The 24,235-nt window shown below is 53.0% G+C and overlaps 3 protein-coding genes across 3 annotated transcripts in view; 2 read left to right on the forward strand and 1 right to left on the reverse strand.

Annotated features, from left to right (window-relative positions):
- Positions 1-2,615: 2,615 nt before the first annotated feature.
- Positions 2,616-24,235, forward strand: part of LOC135533184 (trinucleotide repeat-containing gene 6A protein-like) — a 65,205-nt gene continuing 43,585 nt past the window's right edge. The window contains 3 exon segments of the mRNA XM_064960583.1: positions 2,616-3,014; positions 6,182-6,235; positions 16,839-16,929. The gene's annotated coding sequence lies outside the window, so the exon portion shown is untranslated.
- Positions 7,880-10,595, forward strand: LOC135533185 (uncharacterized; the record flags this gene model as incomplete). The annotated part of the gene is made up of 5 exons (XM_064960584.1): positions 7,880-8,714; positions 9,403-9,565; positions 9,726-9,943; positions 10,155-10,326; positions 10,461-10,595. Coding segments are annotated over 5 exons (1,523 nt in total), but the record flags the coding sequence as incomplete, so codon positions are not given.
- Positions 10,612-14,801, reverse strand: LOC135533187 (uncharacterized). The gene is made up of 3 exons (XM_064960585.1): positions 13,944-14,801; positions 12,073-12,700; positions 10,612-11,078 (listed from the first exon to the last, which is right to left on the reverse strand). Exons 1-3 carry the CDS (start codon positions 14,799-14,801, stop codon positions 10,612-10,614), a joined length of 1,953 nt encoding a protein of 650 aa, XP_064816657.1.

Here is a 24,235-nt window from a genome sequence, read left to right on the forward strand (position 1 = left end):
CGTATTTGAAATAGCAGGTGATGTTGTGATGCTATTTTTGGATAGTGTATTTTCAGATTATAGTTCATGACTGATCCTTTTTTCGGTCTGTCCGACCGGTTTATAGTTGTAGTGTTGACAGTCTAAAGACCGGTTTATAGTTGTAGTGTTGACAGTCTAAAGACTAGTTTATAGTTGCAGGATTCAGTCTAAAGACTAGTTTATAGTTGTAGTGTTGACAGTCTAAAGACTAGTTTATAGTTGTCGGAGTCACAGTCTAAAGACCGGTTTATAGTTGTAGGATTCAGTCTAAAGACCCGTTTATAGTTGTAGGATTCAGTCTAAAGACTGGTTTATAGTTGTAGGAGTCACAGTCTAAAGACTAGTTTAAAGACCATTTTATAGTTGTAGTGTTGACAGTCTAAAGACCATTTTATAGTTGTAGTGTTGACAGTCTAAAGACCAGTTTATAGTTGTAGTGTTGACAGTCTAAAGACTAGTTTATAGTTGTAGGAGTCACAGTCTAAAGACTAGTTTATAGTTGTAGGAGTCACAGTCTAAAGACTAGTTTATAGTTGTAGTGTTGACAGTCTAAAGACCAGTTTATAGTTGTAGTGTTGACAGTCTAAAGACTAGTTTATAGTTGTAGGAGTCACAGTCTAAAGACTAGTTTATAGTTGTAGGAGTCACAGTCTAAAGACTAGTTTATAGTTGTAGGAGTCACAGTCTAAAGACTATTTTATAGTTGTAGTGTTGACAGTCTAAAGACCGGTTTATAGTTGTAGTGTTGACAGTCTAAAGACTAGTTTATAGTTGCAGGATTCAGTCTAAAGACTAGTTTATAGTTGTAGTGTTGACAGTCTAAAGACTAGTTTATAGTTGTCGGAGTCACAGTCTAAAGACCGGTTTATAGTTGTAGGATTCAGTCTAAAGAGCAGTTTATAGTTGTAGGAGTCACAGTCTAAAGACCCGTTTATAGTTGTAGGATTCAGTCTAAAGACTGGTTTATAGTTGTAGGAGTCACAGTCTAAAGACTAGTTTATAGTTGTAGTGTTGACAGTGACAGTCTAAAGACTAGTTTATCGTTGTAGTGTTGACAGTCTAAAGACCAGTTTATAGTTGTAGTGTTGACAGTCTAAAGAGCTGTTTATAGTTGTAGTGTTGACAGTCTAAAGACCAGTTTATAGTTGTAGTGTTGACAGTCTAAAGACTAGTTTATAGTTGTAGTGTTGACAGTCTAAAGACTAGTTTATAGTTGTAGTGTTGACAGTCTAAAGACTAGTTTATAGTTGTAGTGTTGACAGTCTAAAGACTAGTTTATAGTTGAAGTGTTGACAGTCTAAAGACTAGTTTATAGTTGTAGGAGTCACAGTCTAAAGACCGTCTGTCGCTCTCTCTACCCGTCTCCTCTCTGTCTATCTGTGACATACTCTCACAGAGTTGAAGAGATAGTGAGATAAGGGAGAGGAGTTATTTCTTGTTGCAGGCAGGTCAATGGTCACCTCATTGTGTTCTGTCAAAGAGCCCCGATGCTAACTCCCCTTAGCACCTATCAACGATAGTATCTTCTGATCGGGGCAGTGTTGCTAAGAGCCCTGATGCTAACTACCCTTAGCGCCTATCAACGATAGTATCTTCTGACCGGGGCAGTGTTGCTGTCGTTAATAGGAGCTACACCAGGAAGTCATCTCTCTTTCCCCACCTTTATCTATGATCTGTGTATTATCTTGTATAGACAGTCTGTCACCATCTCTGTCCGACACCCCCCTGATAACTCAACTTCACACTAGTTTTCGGCTATTTTCCAGTGGTAGTAAAAGTATAGATAACTTAATAGAAAGTTTCTCAAGTAAAAGTCAAAGTCACCCAGTAAAATACTACTTGAGTAAAAGTCAAAGTATTTGGTTCTAAATATACTTCAGTATAAAAAGTATAAATAATTTCATATTCCTTATTTTAATTAAGCAGACGGCACCATTTTGTTGTTTAAAAAAATGCCAGGTGCACACTTCAACACGACAAAACGACAAAAGATGCATTTGTGTTTAGTTGAGTCCGCCAGATCAGAGGCAGAAGGGAGGACCATATATTGTCTTGATAAGTGCGTGAATTACACCATTTTCATGTCCCGTCTAAGCATTCAAAATGTAACGAGTTCTGTTGGGTGTCAGGTAAAACATATAGAGAGTAAAAAGTACATTATTTTCTTTAGGAATGTAGTAAAGTGAAAGTAGTCAAAAATATAAATACCAAAGTAACGATAACCTCCCCAAAAATGTATTTTTTTAAACTTAAGTACTTTACACCACTGACTATTTCCCAATAACACCGAGCAGCCTGGAGGTGATCTGGAGTGGAGAGTTTATAAAAATAGGAAATTGAATAAGTTAAAGATCGCCTTGTATTCTTCTTTTACTTAACACTTATTTTCCTTAATTGTTGGTTAAGGGCTTGTAAAGGAAGCATCCCACTGTTGCATTCGGCGCATGTGACAAACCAAATGTGATTTGATTTTGCGCTATTGTTTTGTTGTCAATAACATGCTGATAAGAACTTACTCTCTTATCAGCTCTTGGACTTTGGTAACCTTGCACCTACTGTTGTGTGAATGGTATTGTTAATCAACTTAGAACTCTAAAACCAACCCTTTAGAATTTGAAGTAGTGTATTTCTTCACGCAACACTCGCTACCAGTAAAGCTGTAGCTTGCTACTATAACTCCAGAGAAACTAGACTTTTGGCACTCTGCAGTGCTCTACTCCAAAGCGACCATTTTGGGTCTGTGTGTGTCTGTGCGCCTTCGAGAGGAAGTGGTGCAACTCGTTTCCTGCAGCCCCCCGAATACACACAGCGAGAAGAGGGGAAAAGCAGCAGCAACATAAAAAATAAAAAAAGGTTTGCGAGTGAAGAAAATGGCTGATCGTACAGGACAAATGGCTCTCCTTGTAAAAGCGACAAAAATGCATTGAATTTCTTTAGCCTTTTTTTTACAGCCGGCTTCCATTTCAACTCTGTTACACTTTACATGTTATGAGGTAAGGCTCTTTTTTTTAATACGTTTTCCAGGTTGTGTAATCGTGCTTTTTTTCCTAGCCAGTATCGATGTGTTACGCAGCTCACCGGGCAACCAGGAAAGCTTGTCGTAGTTCAGTTTGCCCGCTGTTGGTTAGCATGTTAGCATGCTAGCCAGCTGTTGGTTAGCATGTTAGCATGCTAGCCATTGAGCCCGCTTGTATTAACGTGTTAGCATGTTAGCCATTGTGCCCGCTTGTATTAACGTGTTAGCCATTGAGCCCGCTTGTATTAACGTGTTAGCTTCATAGTCGGTAGTTACGCGGTAGTGTGTTTTTTCATGGAAGAAAATGACGAAAAGACTTGTTTTTAAAAAAAGTATCGAAAGGTTAGATTGAAATGCACTGTACGATTTGATTAGTTAATATTACCGGTATGTGGATGACCCGGTCTGAAACTTTTTGTTAGCTAACTAAATGTTGGCTACGCTGCAGTCGGTGGTGCAGAATTTAAAGGGCGTCAAATATAAGGCGATTTTTCTTCGGTAACTTAGTTTCATCCCTACTGCCAACACAAAGATGTTAATATTTCTCCTTTAACTGTTTGATCGATTGTGATTTAGTTTTTACCATAGCTAGTTAAAAGGTGTTTTGTTAGTTTATGCTAACTGCTAGTTAGCATAAATCCAACCCAAGTCGTCGCTAGGATACGCGGCTGCAGAATCTGTAAAATAAAAATAAATCATGAATGTCCTCACTGTAAACCATGGCACAGGTTTATTAACAAATAACTTTTTTTATTTTTAGTGTGCAACATCTCCTATTTGTCCTTGGGGTTGTTTTGATAGCCAGCAAGCTATTGTCGCTGTGTGCCAGACTGTATTTTTAGCTAGCCTGTTAGTTAGCTAACAAGAGGTTTTATGCACAGGAGTAGCCTAGCTAGCTAGTTATCGATTTTTGCTGCACTGTTATTAAACCAAACAAGTGCTTCCTAAAGTAGTCAGTTAATATATACATTGTTGCACCGTGTGAATGAAACACCTTTTGCACAGCTAATCGGTACAGTCTGTGGCCCATGTTAAGCTGCTAGCAAGCCAGCTAATGGCAGATCAACACCAAACTTTAACCCTCTATTTTCCTTTCAGACTAGTTAGGGTGGAAGGCTTAAACTCTTAACGTTTGGCTAGCTGACTCAATAAGGGTTCAACTGCAGCCAGCAATTCGGGGCGTTCCTGTATCTGCAGGAACCCCTCTTTATACTTCTATTGGTCTTTTTTTTTTTTTTTTAAGCTATTAGTGAAGTACATAGGCGGGAGGCCGGGGCGCTCCAGTTCAGTAGATGGCGGTAATGCGCCATAACATTGGATGCCAACTACCGATAAACCCCACAGAAGAGGCGGGCGCAATAACTGTAGCTAGCAAAATGTAACCGATGTTGAATGGCTAGCCGCTTTTGGGGAGCGATGGGTAACGATGCTTTGGGGGTGGCTGTTGTCGATGTGTGCAGGTTTTTTTTTTTTTTTTTTACCTTTATTTTACTAGGCAAGTCAGTTAAGAACAAATTCTTATTTTCAATGACAGCCTAGGAACAGTGGGTTAACTGCCTGTTCAGGGGCAGAACGACAGATTTGTACCTTGTCAGCTCGGGGGTTTGAACTTGCAACCTTTTGGTTACAAGTCCAACGCTCTAACAACTAGGCTACCCTGCCACCCCATGGCCCCTACCTGTGCTCGAACCAGGGACGAGGAGAGGGACGGAAGCTATACTGTTACATATTGCTAGTACACACCGATAGTGACCTTTTTCCCACAGTTCTGTTAACGACGTTGATAGCAGGCGTGTGCTTGCTTAGCCAGGAGCGTGGTGTCACTGGCTAGTTTGCGCGCGGTGTCGATGGCAAGCTTGGGCGCGGGGTCGCTCCAGCCTCACGCCTGCTGTACTAGTGGGAGGTGGGGGCTACCGGTGCCGGTAGACTGTTTTCCCACATTTCTGTTATGATTTTTCGGGAGGGGGGCAGGAAATCTCGGGTCAAATTGACTGGGCCTGAGCTGTACGTTAACTGTCTGTGGCACAATCCGTTAGTGCGCTGTACTAAAACTCTCAGCCCCAGTTAATTTGACACCAAGAGATTTGCTGCCACAACAAATATTGCATGAAGCTCCTTTTAACATCTCTATGTGGTCAACATGCTCATTGGCTCTGCCCAGGCCCATAGTACATCATGTACTAGGTGACATGTAGTAGGCAAACCCTGTTTTGGTCACTTCTGGTAAATCATCAAAAATAAATACATTGTAGCCAGGGTATGAAGTGTTATTTTGGGTTCAACAGCCACTGTGGAAAATAGATAAATCAAAATGTTTCTAATGTTTGTTTCTAAAAACAAATCTTTTATGAATAAGAGGTAGATATGGAATGCTCTAACTAGATAAATGGAGTTAATGAACTGACTGGTCTTTGCCAGGAGAGTTTATTAGTGAGCAGGATAAATGAACTGACTGGTCTTTGCCAGGAGAGTGTATTAGTGAGCAGGATAAATGAACTGACTGGTCTTTGCCAGGAGAGTTTATTAGTGAGCAGGGTAAATGAACTGTCTGGTCTTTGCCAGGAGAGTTTATTAGTGAGCAGGGTAAATGAACTGACTGGTCTTTGACAGGAGAGTTTATTAGTGAGCAGGGTAAATGAACTGACTGGTCTTTGACAGGAGAGTTTATTAGTGAGCAGGATAAATGAACTGACTGGTCTTTGACAGGAGAGTTTATTAGTGAGCAGGATAAATGAACTGACTGGTCTTTGACAGGATAGTTTATTAGTGAGCAGGATAAATTAACTGACTGGTCTTTGTTTTGACTGGGGAGTTTAATCATTCATTTATATATATTTTTTTATTTAACCTTAACTTACTTGCCTATTTAAATGAAGAGCAACTTCTTATTTACAATGACTGCCTACCCCAGGTCAAACCCGAACGGCCCCAGGTCAAACCCGAACGGCCCCAGGTCAAACGCCGGAGCCAATTGTGCGCCGCCCCACAATTCTCCCAATCACGGCCTGATGTGATACAGCCTGGATTCAAACCAGGGTCTGTAGTGACACCTCTTGCTCTGAGATGCAGCGATCTTCGACCTCTGTGCCTCTCGGGAGCAGATTAGTGAACTGACCCATCTTTCTTTTTTCCCTCTTTTTTTAGAGCTCTCAATACAAGCTGTTGCCAACAAAGAAACAACCTCAAGAGTCAAAACAGGTGAGCCCTGGGCCTGTGTGTGGTTTATTTATAGAGCCCTGGGCCTGTGTGGGGTTTATTTATAGAGCCCTGGGCCTGTGTGTGGTTTATTTATAGAGCCCTGGACCTGTGTGGGGTTTATTTATAGAGCCCTGGGCCTGTGTGTGGTTTATTTATAGAGCCCTGGACCTGTGTGGGGTTTATTTATAGAGCCCTGGGCCTGTGTGTGGTTTATTTATAGAGCCCTGGGCCTGTGTGTGGTTTATTTATAGAGCCCTGGACCTGTGTGGGGTTTATTTATAGAGCCCTGGACCTGTGTGTGGTTTATTTATAGAGCCCTGGACCTGTGTGGGGTTTATTTATAGAGCCCTGGACCTGTGTGGGGTTTATTTATAGAGACCTGGACCTGTGTGGGGTTTATTTATAGAGCCCTGGATCTGTGTGGGGTTTATTTATAGAGCCCTGGACCTGTGTGGGGTTTATTTATAGAGCCCTGGACCTGTGTGGGGTTTATTTATAGAGCCCTGGACCTGTGTGTGGTTTATTTATAGAGCCCTGGACCTGTGTGGGGTTTATTTATAGAGCCCTGGATCTGTGTGGGGTTTATTTATAGAGCCCTGGGCCTGTGTGTGGTTTATTTATAGAGCCCTGGACCTGTGTGTGGTTTATTTATAGAGCCCTGGACCTGTGTGGGGTTTATTTATAGAGCCCTTGACCTGTGTGTGGTTTATTTATAGAGACCTGGACCTGTGTGGGGTTTATTTATAGAGCCCTGGACCTGTGTGGGGTTTATTTATAGAGCCCTGGACCTGTGTGGGGTTTATTTATAGAGCCCTGGACCTGTGTGGGGTTTATTTATAGAGCCCTGGACCTGTGTGGGGTTTATTTATAGAGCCCTGGGCCTGTGTGGGGTTTATTTATAGAGACCTGGACCTGTGTGGGGTTTATTTATAGAGCCCTGGACCTGTGTGGGGTTTATTTATAGAGACCTGGACCTGTGTGGGGTTTATTTATAGAGCCCTGGACCTGTGTGTGTGCCTGCCTGGCCTTTTCCTGTATGTGTGTGTGTGTGCCTGTGTGTAGGGGGGAGGACATCAATGTGTGTGTGTGTGTGTGTGTGTGTGCATACTGGAGGTAAAGTCTGGTACAAGCAGCACATGCAGTTCCGTTGTCATGTAGCGCCCGAGCGGCCAGGCCCCCCTGCTGAGTCAGCGCTGCTGTTTTAAAGGCTGAATGAAACCTGCTGTCACACTTTTGTTGTGGACGGCTGTTTGTGTAGCTCATTGTAGTCGTACAGTTCATGTGGAGACAAAAGACCTGTGACCCCCCCCCCCCCCTAGCCACCCCTGTTCCTATCTCCAGCACCTACCCACCCCTCTTCCAATCCCCCAGGTCTTACCCTGACCCCCTACCCACCCCTCTTCCAATCCCCCAGGTCTTACCCTGACCCCCTACCCACCCCTCTTCCAATCCCCCAGGTCTTACCCTGACCCCCTACCCACCCCTCTTCCAATCCCCCAGGTCTTACCCTGACCCCCTACCCACCCCTCTTCCAATCCCCCAGTCCCTACCCTGTCCCCTGACCATATCCCCAACTCCTACCAGGTCCCCTGCCCCCCATCCCCACCTCCTACCCCAGGTCCTACCCTGTGCCCTGACCCCCAGGTCCTACCCTGTGCCCTGACCCCCAGGTCCTACCCCATCCCCAGGTCCTACCCCATCCCCCAGGTCCTACCCCGTCCCCTGACCCCCATCCCCCAGTCCCTACCCTGTCCCCTGACCATATCCCCAACTCCTACCAGGTCCCCTGCCCCCCATCCCCACCTCCTACCCCAGGTCCTACCCTGTGCCCTGACCCCCATCCCCCAGTCCCTACCCTGTCCCCTGACTATATCCCCAACTCCTACCAGGTCCCCTGCCCCCCATCCCCACCTCCTACCCCAGGTCCTACCCTGTGCCCTGACCCCCAGGTCCTACCCTGTGCCCTGACCCCCAGGTCCTACCCCATCCCCAGGTCCTACCCCATCCCCAGGTCCTACCCCATCCCCCAGGTCCTACCCCATCCCCAGGTCCTACCCCATCCCCCAGGTCCTACCCCATCCCCCAGGTCCTACCCCATCCCCCAGGTCCTACCCCATCCCCCAGGTCCTACCCCATCCCCCAGGTCCTACCCCATCCCCAGGTCCTACCCCATCCCCAGGTCCTACCCCATCCCCCAGGTCCTACCCCATCCCCAGGTCCTACCCCATCCCCACGGTCCTACCCCCTCCCCCAGGTCCTACCCCGTCCCCAGGTCCTACCCCATCCCCAGGTCCTACCCCGTCCCCAGGTCCTACCCCATCCCCAGGTCCTACCCCATCCCCAGGTCCTACCCCATCCCCCAGCGTCTACCCCGTCCCCTGACCCCCGTCCCCCAGGTCCTACCCCATCCCCCAGCGTCTACCCCGTCCCCTGACCCCATCCGCCAGCGTCTACCCCGTCCCCTGACCCCATCCCCCAGGTCCTACCCCATCCCCTGACCCCATCCCCCAGCGTCTACCCCGTCCCCTGACCCCCATCCCCCAGGTCCTACCCCATCCCCCAGCGTCTACCCCGTCCCCTGACCCCATCCCCCAGGTCCTACCCCATCCCCTGACCCCATCCCCCAGCGTCTACCCCGTCCCCTGACCCCCATCCCCCAGCGTCTACCCCATCCCCAGGTCCTACCCCATCCCCAGGTCCTACCCCATCCCCCAGGTCCTACCCCGTCCCCTGACCCCCATCCCCCAGGTCCTACCCCATCCCCCAGCGTCTACCCCGTCCCCTGACCCCATCCCCCAGGTCCTACCCCGTCCCCTGACCCCCATCCCCCAGGTCCTACCCCGTCCCCTGACCCCCATCCCCCAGGTCCTACCCCATCCCCAGGTCCTACCCCATCCCCTGACCCCATCCCCCAGCGTCTACCCCGTCCCCTGACCCCCGTCCCCAGGTCCTACCCCATCCCCTGACCCCATCCCCCAGCGTCTACCCCGTCCCCTGACCCCCGTCCCCCAGGTCCTACCCCATCCCCCAGCGTCTACCCCGTCCCCTGACCCCCATCCCCCAGGTCCTACCCCGTCCCCTGACCCCCATCCCCCAGGTCCTACCCCATCCCCAGGTCCTACCCCATCCCCCAGCGTCTACCCCGTCCCTTGACCCCCGTCCCCCAGGTCCTACCCCATCCCCCAGCGTCTACCCCGTCCCCTGACCCCCATCCCCCAGGTCCTACCCCATCCCCCAGGTCCTACCCCATCCCCCAGGTCCTACCCCATCCCCAGGTCCTACCCCATCCCCAAGTACTACCCCATCCCCAGGTCCTACCCCATCCCCCAGGTCCTACCCCATCCCCTGACCCCAAGTCCTACCCCATCCCCCAGGTCCTACCCCATCCCCCAGGTCCTACCCCATCCCCCAGGTCCTACCCCATCCCCCAGCGTCTACCCCATCCCAAGACCCCATCCCCTGACCCCCAGGTCCTACCCCCATCCCCCAGGTCCTACCCCCATCCCCCAGCGTCTACCCCATCCCCCAGGTCCTACCCCATCCCCCAGCATCTACCCCATCCCCTGACCCCAAGTCCTACCACATCCCCCAGCGTCTACCCCATCCCCCAGGTCCTACCCCATCCCCCAGGTCCTACCCCATCCCCCAGCGTCTACCCCATCCCAAGACCCCATCCCCTGACCCCCAGGTCCTACCCCCATCCCCCAGGTCCTACCCCCATCCCCCAGCGTCTACCCCATCCCCCAGGTCCTACCCCATCCCCCAGCATCTACCCCATCCCCTGACCCCAAGTCCTACCCCATCCCCCAGCGTCTACCCCATCCCCCAGGTCATACCCCATCCCCCAGGTCCTACCCCATCCCCCAGCGTCTACCCCATCCCAAGACCCTGACCCCCAGGTCCTACCCCCATCCCCCAGGTCCTACCCCCATCCCCCAGGTCCTACCCGCAACCCCCACATCCCCCAGGTCCTACCCCCATCCCCCAGGTCCTACCCCATCCCCCAGCGTCTACCCCGTCCCCTGACCCCCGTCCCCCAGGTCCTACCCCATCCCCCAGCGTCTACCCCGTCCCCTGACCCCATCCCCCAGGTCCTACCCCATCCCCCAGTGTCTACCCCATCCCCCAGCGTCTACCCCATCCCCTGACCCCATCCCCCAGCGTCTACCCCGTCCCCTGACCCCCATCCCCAGGTCCTACCCCATCCCCTGACCCCATCCCCCAGCGTCTACCCCGTCCCCTGACCCCCATCCCCAGGTCCTACCCCATCCCCCAGCGTCTACTCCCATCCCCTGACCCCATCCCCCAGCGTCTACCCCGTCCCCTGACCCCCATCCCCAGGTCCTACCCCATCCCCTGACCCCATCCCCCAGCGTCTACCCCGTCCCTGTGGGTCCCTGGAGCAGCCGGTTTGACCCAGTGGGTCCCTGGAGCAGCCGGTTTGACCCCGTGGTCTCTGGAGCAGCCGGTTTGACCCCGGGGGTCTCTGGAGCAGCCGGTTTGACCCCGGGGGTCCCTGGAGCAGCCGGTTTGACCCCGTGGGTCCCTGGAGCAGCCGGTTTGACCCCGTGGGTCCCTGGAGCAGCCGGTTTGACCCCGTGGGTCCCTGGAGCATCCGGTTTGACCCCGTGGTCCCTGGAGCAGCCGGTTTGACCACGTGGTCCCTGGAGCAGCCGGTTTGACCCCGTGGGTCCCTTGAGCAGCCGGTTTGACCCCGTGGTCTCTGGAGCAGCCGGTTTGACCCCGGTGGCCTCTGGAGCAGCCGGTTTGACCCCGGTGGCCTCTGGAGCAGCCGGTTTGACCCCGGTGGCCTCTGGAGCAGCCGGTTTGACCCCGTGGGTCCCTGGAGCAGCCGGTAGGACTTGTGGTGCGTTTTAGTGTCTAAGTATTGAGCCGTGGTGGAGGGGGCATTGAGCCGTGGTGGAGGGGGCATTGAGCCGTGGTGGAGGGGGCATTGAGCCGTGGTGGAGGGGGCATTGAGCCGTGGTGGAGGGGGCATTGAGCCGTGGTGGAGGGGGCATTGAGCCGTGGTGGAGGGGGCAGTAGTGTGTCTGTGGTGGAGGGGGCAGTAGTGTGTCTGGTGGAGGGGGCAGTAGTGTTTCTGTGGTGGAGTGGGCATTGAGACGTGGTGGAGGGGGCATTGAGCCGTGGTGGAGGGGGCAGTAGTGTGTCTGTGGTGGAGGGGGCAGTAGTGTGTCTGTGGTGGAGGGGGCAGTAGTGTGTCTGGTGGAGGGGGCAGTAGTGTTTCTGTGGTGGAGTGGGCATTGAGACGTGGTGGAGGGAGCAGTAAGCCGTGGTGGAGGGGGCAGTAGTGTGTCTGTGGTGGAGGGGGCATTGAGCCGTGGTGGAGGGGGCATTGAGACGTGGTGGAGTGGGCATTGAGACGTGGTGGATGGGGCAGTAAGCTGTGGTGGAGGGGGCAGTAGTGTTTCTTTGGTGGAGTGGGCATTGAGACGTGGTGGAGGAGGCATTGAGACGTGGTGGAGGGGGCATTGAGCCGTGGTGGAGGGGGCAGTAGTGTGCCTGTGGTGGAGGGGGCATTGAGCCGTGGTGGAGGGGGCATTGAGACGTGGTGGAGGGGGCAGTAGTGTGTCTGTGGTGGAGGGGGCAGTAGTGTGTCTGTGGTGGAGGGGGCATTGAGACGTGGTGGAGGGGGCATTGAGACGTGGTGGAGGGGGCATTGAGCCGTGGTGGAGGGGGCAGTAAGCTGTGGTGGAGGGGGCAGTAGTGTTTCTTTGGTGGAGTGGGCATTGAGACGTGGTGGAGGGGGCATTGAGCCGTGGTGGAGGGGGCATTGAGCCGTGGTGGAGTGGGCATTGAGACGTGGTGGAGTGGGCATTGAGACGTGGTGGAGGGGGCAGTAGTGTGCCTGTGGTGGAGGGGGCATTGAGCCGTGGTGGAGGGGGCATTGAGACGTGGTGGAGTGGGCATTGAGACGTGGTGGAGGGGGCAGTAGTGTGCCTGTGGTGGAGGGGGCATTGAGCCGTGGTGGAGGGGGCATTGAGACGTGGTGGAGTGGGCATTGAGACGTGGTGGAGGGGGCAGTAGTGTGCCTGTGGTGGAGGGGGCATTGAGCCGTGGTGGAGGGGGCATTGAGACGTGGTGGAGGGGGCATTGAGACGTGGTGGAGGGGGCATTGAGCCGTGGTGGAGTGGGCAGTAGTGTGTCTGTGGTGGAGTGGGCATTGAGCCGTGGTGGAGGGGGCATTGAGCCGTGGTGGAGTGGGCATTGAGACGTGGTGGAGTGGGCATTGAGACGTGGTGGAGGGGGCAGTAGTGTGCCTGTGGTGGAGGGGGCATTGAGCCGTGGTGGAGGGGGCATTGAGACGTGGTGGAGGGGGCATTGAGACGTGGTGGAGGGGGCATTGAGCCGTGGTGGAGGGGGCAGTAGTGTGTCTGTGGTGGAGGGGGCATTGAGACGTGGTGGAGGGGGCAGTAAGCCATGGTGGAGGGGGCAGTAGTGTGTCTGTGGTGGAGGGGGCATTGAGCCGTGGTGTAGGGGGCATTGAGTCGTGGTGGAGGGGGCATTGAGCCGTGGTGGAGGGGGCATTGAGCCGTGGTGGAGGGGGCATTGAGCCGTGGTGGAGGGGGCATTGAGTCGTGGTGGAGGGGGCATTGAGCCGTGGTGGAGGGGGCATTGAGACGTGGTGGAGGGGGCAGTAGTGTGTCTGTGGTGGAGTGGGCATTGAGACGTGGTGGAGTGGGCATTGAGACGTGGTGGAGGGGGCATTGAGCCGTGGTGGAGGGGGCATTGAGCCGTGGTGGAGGGGGCATTGAGACGTGGTTGAGGGGGCAGTAGTGTGTCTGTGGTGGAGGGGGCATTGAGCCGTGGTGGAGGGGGCATTGAGCCGTGGTGGAGGGGGCATTGAGCCGTGGTGGAGGGGGCATTGAGACGTGGTGGAGGGGGGCAGTAGTGTGTTTGTGGTGGAGGGGGCATTGAGCCGTGGTGGAGGGGGCATTGAGCCGTGGTGGAGGGGGCATTGAGCCGTGGTGGAGGGGGCAGTAGTGTGTTTGTGGTGGAGGGGGCATTGAGACGTGGTGGAGGGGGCAGTAGTGTGTCTGTGGTGGAGGGGGCATTGAGCCGTGGTGGAGGGGGCATTGAGACGTGGTGGAGGGGGCAGTAGTGTGTCTGTGGTGGATGGGGCATTGAGCCGTGGTGGAGGGGGCAGTAGTGTGTCTGTGGTGGAGTTGGCATTGAGACGTGGTGGAGGGAGCATTGAGCCGTGGTGGAGGGGGCATTGAGCCGTGGTGGAGGGGGCAGTAGTGTGTCTGTGGTGTAGGGGGCATTGAGACGTGGTGGAGTTGGCATTGAGACGTGGTGGAGTGGGCAGTAGTGTGTCTGTGGTGGAGTGGGCATTGAGCCGTGGTGGAGGGGGCATTGAGCCGTGGTGGAGTGGGCATTGAGACGTGGTGGAGTGGGCATTGAGACGTGGTGGAGGGGGCAGTAGTGTGCCTGTGGTGGAGGGGGCATTGAGCCGTGGTGGAGGGGGCATTGAGACGTGGTGGAGGGGGCATTGAGACGTGGTGGAGGGGGCATTGAGCCGTGGTGGAGGGGGCAGTAGTGTGCCTGTGGTGGAGAGGGCATTGAGCCGTGGTGGAGGGGGCATTGAGACGTGGTGGAGGGGGCAGTAGTGTGTCTGTGGTGGAGGGGGCAGTAGTGTTTCTGTGGTGGAGGGGGCATTGAGACGTGGTGGAGGGGGCATTGAGACGTGGTGGAGGGGGCATTGAGCCGTGGTGGAGGGGGCAGTAAGCTGTGGTGGAGGGGGCAGTAGTGTTTCTTTGGTGGAGTGGGCATTGAGACGTGGTGGAGGGGGCATTGAGCCGTGGTGGAGTGGGCAGTAGTGTGTCTGTGGTGGAGTGGGCATTGAGCCGTGGTGGAGGGGGCATTGAGCCGTGGTGGAGTGGGCATTGAGACGTGGTGGACTGGGCATTGAGACGTGGTGGAGGGGGCAGTAGTGTGCCTGTGGTGGAGGGGGCATTGAGCCGTGGTGGAGGGGGCATTGAGACGTGGTGGAGGGGGCATTGAGACGTGGTGGAGGGGGCATTGAGCCGTGGTGGAGGGGGCAGTAGTGTGTCTGTGGTGGAGGGGGCATTGAGACGTGGTGGAGGGGGCAGTAAGCCATGGTGGAGGGGGCAGTAGTGTGTCTGTGGTGGAGGGGGCATTGAGCCGTGGTGTAGGGGGCATTGAGTCGTGGTGGAGGGGGCATTGAGCCGTGGTGGAGGGGGCATTGAGCCGTGGTGGAGGGGGCATTGAGTCGTGGTGGAGGGGGCATTGAGCCGTGGTGGAGGGGGCATTGAGACGTGGTGGAGGGGGCAGTAGTGTGTCTGTGGTGGAGTGGGCATTGAGACGTGGTGGAGTGGGCATTGAGACGTGGTGGAGGGGGCATTGAGCCGTGGTGGAGGGGGCATTGAGCCGTGGTGGAGGGGGCATTGAGACGTGGTGGAGGGGGCAGTAGTGTGTCTGTGGTGGAGTGGGCATTGAGACGTGGTGGAGTGGGCATTGAGACGTGGTGGAGGGGGCATTGAGCCGTGGTGGAGGGGGCATTGAGCCGTGGTGGAGGGGGCATTGAGACGTGGTGGAGGGGGCAGTAGTGTGTTTGTGGTGGAGGGGGCATTGAGCCGTGGTGGAGGGGGCATTGAGCCGTGGTGGAGGGGGCATTGAGCCGTGGTGGAGGGGGCAGTAGTGTGTTTGTGGTGGAGGGGGCATTGAGACGTGGTGGAGGGGGCAGTAGTGTGTCTGTGGTGGAGGGGGCATTGAGCCGTGGTGGAGGGGGCATTGAGCCGTGGTGGAGGGGGCATTGAGACGTGGTGGAGGGGGCAGTAGTGTGTCTGTGGTGGAGTGGGCATTGAGCCGTGGTGGAGGGGGCATTGAGCCGTGGTGGAGGGGGCATTGAGACGTGGTGGAGGGGGCAGTAGTGTGTCTGTGGTGGAGGGGGCATTGAGCCGTGGTGGAGGGGGCATTGAGACGTGGTGGAGGGGGCAGTAGTGTGTCTGTGGTGGATGGGGCATTGAGCCGTGGTGGAGGGGGCAGTAGTGTGTCTGTGGTGGAGTTGGCATTGAGACGTGGTGGAGGGAGCATTGAGCCGTGGTGGAGGGGGCATTGAGACGTGGTGGAGGGGGCAGTAGTGTGTCTGTGGTGGAGGGGGCATTGAGCCGTGGTGGAGGGGGCATTGAGACGTGGTGGAGGGGGCAGTAGTGTGTCTGTGGTGGATGGGGCATTGAGCCGTGGTGGAGGGGGCAGTAGTGTGTCTGTGGTGGAGTTGGCATTGAGACGTGGTGGAGGGAGCATTGAGCCGTGGTGGAGGGGGCATTGAGCCGTGGTGGAGGGGGCAGTAGTGTGTCTGTGGTGTAGGGGGCATTGAGACGTGGTGGAGTTGGCATTGAGACGTGGTGGAGGGGGCAGTAGTGTGTCTGTGGTGGAGGGGGCATTGAGACGTGGTGGAGGGGGCATTGAGACGTGGTGGAGGGGGATTGAGCCGTGGTGGAGGGGGCATTGAGCCGTGGTGGAGGGGGCAGTAGTGTGTCTGTGGTGGAGTGGGCATTGAGCCGTGGTGGAGGGGGCAGTAGTGTGTCTGTGGTGGAGGGGGCATTGAGCCGTGGTGGAGGGGGCATTGAGCCGTGGTGGAGGGGGCATTGAGCCGTGGTGGAGGGGGCAGTAGTGTGTCTGTGGTGGAGTTGGCATTGAGACGTGGTGGAGGGAGCATTGAGCAGTGGTGGAGGGGGCATTGAGCCGTGGTGGAGGGGGCAGTAGTGTGTCTGTGGTGTAGGGGGCATTGAGACGTGGTGGAGTTGGCATTCAGCCGTGGTGGAGGGGGCAGTAGTGTGTCTGTGGTGGAGTTGGCATTGAGACGTGGTGGAGGGGGCATTGAGACGTGGTGGAGGGGGGATTGAGCCGTGGTGGAGGGGGCATTGAGCCGTGGTGGAGGGGGCATTGAGCCGTGGTGGAGGGGGCATTGAGACGTGGTGGAGGGGGGATTGAGCCGTGGTGGAGGGGGCGTTGAGCCGTGGTGGAGGGGGCGTTGAGCCGTGGTGGAGGGGGCGTTGAGCCGTGGTGGAGGGGGCGTTGAGCCGTGGTGGAGGGGGCGTTGAGCCGTGGTGGAGGGGGCGTTGAGCCGTGGTGGAGGGGGCGTTGAGCCGTGGTGGAGGGGGCAGTAGTGTAGTGAAGCTGCTAGGTGTCAGACTGGCCTTTTTGTTCCCTTGGTGACCCTGAAGTCAACAAACTTTGAGTTCCCACGCTCGACCTGCTTCTCCAGAAAGACCTCACCTTTCAACTCCCTCTTTATAGGCAGAGACGGGGGTTAGACTGAAAATGTTTTCGATTAATCGTTGGCTTAAACAACCCCAGAACCAAGTATTGGAGCCTGGCCAAAAGTAGCAATACATTTCGTAGGGGGTGGGGTGCACGGCGTAGGGGGCGGGGTGCACGGCGTAGGGTGCACTACGTAGGGAGTAGGGCGCACCCTATTACGGAATAGAAACATGTTCTGGTCAGGAGCCCCAGAGACGGTTCCCAGTAGTCGGAGCCGCGCCCCCCCCCCAGGAACACAAGGCCCTTGTGTGGTGTAAATAGACCTAACGTCTCCCTCCCCACTCTGCCTCTTCAGGGAACCAGCCCATAGAAGACAGAACAGTGGATGGAAGAGCGCGAGAGAGAGTGAAGAGGAAGGAGGTTAAGATACAGGGGCTGGTCAACAGGTAAGAACCTTTTTTTTTTTTGATATTTGACATCATCAACATCATCATCATCATCATCATTTGGGGCGGCAGCGTAGCCTAGTGGAGCGTTGGACTAGTAACCGAAAGGTTGCAAGTTCAAATCCCCGAGCTGACAAGGTACTTAAACCACTTAACCCTCTTAGGCCGTTATTGAAAATAAGAATGTGTTCTTAAACCTCTCGGGGATATATGGCCAACATCCAGGGAAAATGCAGAACGCCAAATTCAAATAAATTACTATAAAAATATAACTTTGATGGAATCACACATTCAATATACCAAATTAAAGCTTCACTTGTTGTCAATCCAGCCAATAGGTCAGATTTCAAAAACGCTTTACAGCGAAAGCAAACGATTGCGATTATCTGAGGATAGCACCCTCAGTAAACAAAGAAATGAGAATTTGTTCTTAACTGACTTGCCTAGTTAAAAAGACGTAGAATAATGATAATAAAAATCAACATAACACCCAGTTTTTAGAATTCTGTTGATATTGATGTCTAATCTACACTATTGGCTGTCCTCTATTTGAACCCTCCCCTTTTGGCCCTTTGAAGAGCCAATAGATTCTCTGCCACGGGTTAGATGTTCTGTTGTTGTGGTCTGAACCATTTTAGAAGTGTTTTATTTTTTATAGAGATTTGAAACTGTGACGTGATTTAGAAACGTGTTGTTCTCTGAACATGGTCTTCAACAACAACAACACAATGCTGCTATTATCTTGAGGTTTCCGTGGTAACACAAGTAGCCTTGGCCCCCGGCTCAGCCCGGTAGCCTTTGCCCAGCGTCCGCTCTTCTGTTTGACCCGACATCGTTTTTCCAGGCAGGCGGGGGCCCCCTGAGACAACATCATTCAATTGGTTTTGAGAAGGTTAGATGTCCCTCCCCCCTCTGATCTTCTCATCTAATTGGTTTTGAGAAGGTGGTGAGGAAAGAGAACGTGAGAAATCAAGGAAATGACATTTAAAAAAAAGAAATTTTGAATTCTTAAATTTTTAGGCCTACTTCCTTTTTAATTGAGGAAATGGAACAGAATTGACCCGCTGAACTCTGGTGGGAGAACCAATGGAACCGGGGGGCAGTGTGCCCAGACGAGGCCAGTGGGTTAGTTTTACTGGTTGGAGTGATACATTTGATCATAAGGCAGGGTTTGAGTCAGGAGTGGGTCTCAGTAGCAGAGTTAACTTATCCTCCTGTCTTAGACAGCCACAGCCGGGTCCCCAACACAGAGTAGCTACTAGCTAGGTACATGTCGTTAGCCTAGCTGTTCTACAGGGTAGCTTCTAGCTAGTTACATGTTGTTAGCCAAGCTGTTCTGCAGGGTAGCTTCTAGCTAGTTACATGTTGTTAGCCTAGCTGTTCTACAGGGTAGCTACTAGCTAGTTACATGTCGTTAGCCCAGCTGTTCTGCAGGGTAGCTACTAGCTAGGTACATGTTGTTTAGCCTAGCTGTTCTGCAGGGAAGCCAGTAGCTAGTTACATGTTGTTAGCCTAGCTGTTCTGCAGGGAAGCCATTAGCTGGTTATGTGTTGTTAGCCTAGCTGTTCTACAGGGTAGCTACTAGCTAGTTACATGTCGTTAGCCCAGCTGTTCTGCAGGGTAGCTACTAGCTAGGTACATGTTGTTTAGCCTAGCTGTTCTGCAGGGAAGCCAGTAGCTAGTTACATGTTGTTAGCCTAGCTGTTCTGCAGGGAAGCCAGTAGCTAGTTACATGTTGTTAGCCTAGCTGTTCTGCAGGGAAGCCATTAGCTGGTTATATGTTGTTAGCCTAGCTGTTCTGCAGGGTAGCTACTAGCTAGGTACATGTCGTTAGCCTAGCTGTTCTGCAGGTTAGCTACTAGCTAGTTACATGTTGTTTAGCCTAGCTGTTCTGCAGGGTAGCTACTAGCTAGTTACATGTTGTTAGCCTAGCTGTTCTGCAGGGTAGCTACTAGCTAGTTACATGTTGTTAGCCTAGCTGTTCTGCAGGGAAGCCAGTAGCTAGTTATATGTTGTTAGCCTAGCTGTTCTGCAGGGTAGCTAATAGCTAGTTACATGTTGTTTAGCCTAGCTGTTCTGCAGGGTAGCTACTAGCTAGTTACATGTTGTTAGCCTAGCTGTTCTGCAGGGTAGCTACTAGCTAGTTACATGTTGTTAGCCTAGCTGTTCTGCAGGGTAGCTACTCGCTAGGTACATGTTGTTAGCCTAGCTGTTCTGCAGGTACATGTTGTTAGCCTAGCTGTTCTGCAGGGTAGCTACTAGCTAGTTACATGTTGTTAGCCTAGCTGTTCTGCAGGGAAGCCAGTAGCTAGTTATATGTTGTTAGCCTAGCTGTTCTGCAGGGTAGCTAATAGCTAGTTACATGTTGTTTAGCCTAGCTGTTCTGCAGGGTAGCTACTAGCTAGTTACATGTTGTTAGCCTAGCTGTTCTGCAGGGTAGCTACTAGCTAGTTACATGTTGTTAGCCTAGCTGTTCTGCAGGGTAGCTACTCGCTAGGTACATGTTGTTAGCCTAGCTGTTCTGCAGGTACATGTTGTTAGCCTAGCTGTTCTGCAGGGTAGCTACTAGCTAGTTACATGTTGTTAGCCTAGCTGTTCTGCAGGGAAGCCAGTAGCTAGTTATATGTTGTTAGCCTAGCTGTTCTGCAGGGTAGCTAATAGCTAGTTACATGTTGTTTAGCCTAGCTGTTCTGCAGGGTAGCTACTAGCTAGTTACATGTTGTTAGCCTAGCTGTTCTGCAGGGTAGCTACTAGCTAGTTACATGTTGTTAGCCTAGCTGTTCTGCAGGGTAGCTACTCGCTAGGTACATGTTGTTAGCCTAGCTGTTCTGCAGGTACATGTTGTTAGCCTAGCTGTTCTGCAGGGTAGCTACTAGCTAGTTACATGTTGTTAGCCTAGCTGTTCTGCAGGGAAGCCAGTAGCTAGTTACATGTTGTTAGCCTAGCTAGTGAGAGGACAGACCAGTCTATCCACCTCTTTCCTGTCTTCTAGCTGTTTCCAGGCAGTTTATTTTAGTACAGGGTTGTTTATATAAGGTGTAGGAGACTGAGCCAAGCATTTCCTTCCCCTGGGGGACAGTAAAGTTAGTTTCCTGTTGTGTTGTTGTCGTGCTCTCTCCTCTGTCACTCTGTCGATGAGCTGTTGGGCGAAACCCCCCCGCTGGTCCTGACGAGCCATAGGAGGGGGGGGGGGCAGGCTTTCATTCCAGCCCTGCTGTAAAACACATCAGCTTCAGATACACCTGTCCCACCAGACTGAATGACCGTGATTAGTTCAGCATTGGAAACAGATGTGTTAGTGAAGGGCTGGAACAAAATCCTGCACACCCAGTCAGGGGTTGACACGAACGTCTCTCTCAGACACCCCCTCGTCTCTCTCATCCCCGTTCTCTCTTCCTCTCCTCTCCGTTCTCTCTCTTCCTATCCTCTCCGTTCTCTCTCTTCCTCTCCTCTCCGTTCTCTCTCTTCCTCTCCTCTCCGTTCTCTCTCTTCCTCTCCTCTCCGTTCTCTCTCTCTTCCCCTCCGTTCTCTCTCTCTTCCCCTCCGTTCTCTCTCTCTTCCCCTCCGTTCTCTCTCTCTTCCCCTCCGTTCTCTCTCTTCCCCTCCGTTCTCTCTCTCTCTTCCTCTCCTCCTCGCTCTCTCTCTCTCTTCCTCTCCTCCCCGTTCTCTCTCTCTTCCTCTCCTCTCCCTGGTTTGAATCGTCGAGCCGGCAATGTGGAAAAATCTGCCGTTCTGCCCTTTTGAGCAAAGCAGTTAAACCCCCAAAACAACAACTAGTTCCCCGGTGCTGATGACATGGATGTCCCCCTCAGGCACCAGCTGTTGAGATCAGAGCACCTAGTCCACATACCAGCACCTAGTCCACATACCAGCACCTAGTCCACATACCAGCACCTAGTCCACATACCAGCACCTAGTCCACATACCAGCACCTAGTCCACATACCAGCACCTAGTCCACATACCAGCACCTAACCCAGCACCTAGTCCACATACCAGCACCTAGTCCACATACCAGCACCTAACCCAGCACCAGCTGTAGAGATCAGCTATAGACACAACGTGATCTGAGCACCTAGTCCACATACCAGCACCTAACCCAGCACCTAGTCCACATACCAGCACCTAGTCCACATACCAGCACCTAGTCCACATACCAGCACCTAACCCAGCACCAGCTGTAGAGATCAGCTATAGACACGACATGATCTGAGCACCTAGTCCACGTTCTAGCACCTAACCCAGCACCTAGTCCACAACCCAGAACCTAACCCAGCACCAGCTGTAGAGATCAGCTATAGACACGACATGATCTGAGCACCTAGTCCACATACCAGCACCTAGTCCACATACCAGCACCCAATCCACATACCAGCACCTAACCGAGCATCTAGTCCACATACCAATGCCTAACCCAACACCTAGTCCACATACCTTTACCTAACCCAACACCTAGTCCACATACCTTTACCTAACCCAACACCTAGTCCACACACACCTAACCCAACACCTAGTCCACATACCAGCACCTAGTCCACATTCCAGCACCTAGTCCACATTCCAGCACCTAGTCCACATTCCAGCACCTAGTCCACATTCCAGCACCTAGTCCACATTCCAGCACCTAGTCCACATTCCAGCACCTAACCCAACACCTAGTCCACATAACGACATAGTCCACATACCAGCACCTAACCCAACACCTAGTCCACATAACGACACCTAGTCCACATTCCAGCACCTAGTCCACATACCAGCACCTAGTCCACATTCCAGCACCTAACCCAACACCTAGTCCACATAACGACACCTAGTCCACATAACGACACCAGGTCCACATACCGACACCTAGTCCACATACCAACACCTAGTCCACATTCCAGCACCTAACCCAACACCTAGTCCACATACCGACACCTAGTCCACATACCGACACCTAGTCCACATACCGACACCTAGTCCACATACCGACACCTAGTCCACATACCGACACCTAGTCCACATACCGACACCTAGTCCACATACCGACACCTAGTCCAACACCTAACCCAACATCTAGTCCACATACCAACACCTAACCCAACATCTAGTCCACATACCAACACCTAACCCAACACCTAGTCCACATACCAACACCTAGTCCACATACCAACACCTAGTCCACATACCAACACCTAACCCAACACCGAACCCAACACCTAGTCCACATACCAACACCTAGTCCAGCACCGAACCCAACACCTAGTCCACATACCAACACCTAACCCAACACCTAGTCCACATACCAACACCTAGTCCACATACCAACACCTAGTCCAGCACCGAACCAACACCTAGTCCAACACCTAACCCAACATCTAGTCCACATTCCAACACCTATCTCTCTTCTACCTAGCTTCTCTGTCTCTCTGAGGTTTTGTTGCCACGGAGTCAGATCATTTTCTAAGCCTGTTGTATAACAGCGACTAGAGTTCCCTGTTCTCACAGTCATCAGAGTTGAGGAGGGGACGAACACACCTGTGACCGTTATGGTATCTCTCCTCTCTGGGCTCTTGGCCGTGTTTACAAACAGACGCACACATTCTGTTCTCCAAGAGGTGGCGTGGAATTACCAGACTGACGCAACACTGCCTGGTGTCCATGATATTCCCCTGGGAGGGAGGATCGCTGTCACTAAGGGTGTTGCGTCTGTGTTAGTCAGTGGTTGGATCAGGAGAAGTGTGGAGGGAGGGAGGGAGAGAGAAGAGGATCGCTGTCACTAAGGGTGTTGCGTCTGTGGTTGGATCAGGAGAAGTGTGGAGGAAGGGAGGGAGGAAGGGAGGGAGGGATAAGAGGATCGCTGTCACTAAGGGTGTTGCGTCTGTGTTAGTCAGTGGTTGGATCAGGAGAAGTGTGGAGGGAGGGAGGGAGGGAGGGAGGGATAAGAGGATCGCTGTCACTAAGGGTGTTGCGTCTGTGTTAGTCAGTGGTTGGATCAGGAGAAGTGTGGAGGGAGGGAGGGAGGGATAAGAGGATCGCTGTCACTAAGGGTGTTGCGTCTGTGTTAGTCAGTGGTTGGATCAGGAGAAGTGTGGAGGCAGGGAGAGAGAGAGAAGAGGATCGCTGTCACTAAGGGTGTTGCGTCTGTGTTAGTCAGTGGTTGGATCAGGAGAAGTGTGGAGGGAGGGAGAGAGAGGATCGCTGTCACTAAGGGTGTTGCGTCTGTGTTAGTCAGTGGTTGGATCAGGAGAAGTGTGGAGGGAGGGAGGGAGGGAGAGAGAGGATCGCTGTCACTAAGGGTGTTGCGTCTGTGTTAGTCAGTGGTAGGATCAGGAGAAGTGTGGAGGGAGGGAGGGAGGGAGAGATAAGAGGATCGCTGTCACTAAGGGTGTTGCGTCTGTGTTAGTCAGTGGTTGGATCAGGAGAAGTGTGGAGGGAGGGAGGGAGAGAGAAGAGGATCGCTGTCACTAAGGGTGTTGCGTCTGTGTTAGTCAGTGGTAGGATCAGGAGAAGTGTGGAGGGAGGGAGGGAGAGATAAGAGGATCGCTGTCACTAAGGGTGTTGCGTCTGTGTTAGTCAGTGGTTGGATCAGGAGAAGTGTGGAGGAAGGGAGGGAGGAAGGGAGGGAGGGATAAGAGGATCGCTGTCACTAAGGGTGTTGCGTCTGTGTTAGTCAGTGGTAGGATCAGGAGAAGTGTGGAGGGAGGGAGGGAGAGAGAAGAGGATCGCTGTCACTAAGGGTGTTGCGTCTGTGTTAGTCAGTGGTAGGATCAGGAGAAGTGTGGAGGGAGGGAGGGAGGGAGGGATAAGAGGATCGCTGTCACTAAGGGTGTTGCGTCTGTGTTAGTCAGTGGTTGGATCAGGAGAAGTGTGGAGGGAGGGAGGGAGGGAGGGAGAGAGAAGAGGATCGCTGTCACTAAGGGTGTTGCGTCTGTGTTAGTCAGTGGTTGGATCAGGAGAAGTGTGGAGGAAGGGAGGGAGGGATAAGAGGATCGCTGTCACGTCTGTGTTAGTCAGTGGTAGGATCAGGAGAAGTGTGGAGGGAGGGAGGGAGAGAGAAGAGGATCGCTGTCACTAAGGGTGTTGCGTCTGTGTTAGTCAGTGGTTGGATCAGGAGAAGTGTGGAGGGAGGGAGGGAGGGAGGGAGGGAGGGAGAGAGAAGAGGATCGCTGTCACTAAGGGTGTTGCGTCTGTGTTAGTCAGTGGTTGGATCAGGAGAAGTGTGGAGGAAGGGAGGGAGGGAGGGAGAGAGAAGAGGATCGCTGTCACTAAGGGTGTTGCGTCTGTGTTTGTCAGTGGTTGGATCAGGAGAAGTGTGGAGGGAGGGA

The sequence above is a fragment of the Oncorhynchus masou genome, unplaced genomic scaffold, assembly GCF_036934945.1.
Source record: "Oncorhynchus masou masou isolate Uvic2021 unplaced genomic scaffold, UVic_Omas_1.1 unplaced_scaffold_2276, whole genome shotgun sequence".
NCBI classification, from domain to species: domain Eukaryota; kingdom Metazoa; phylum Chordata; class Actinopteri; order Salmoniformes; family Salmonidae; genus Oncorhynchus; species Oncorhynchus masou.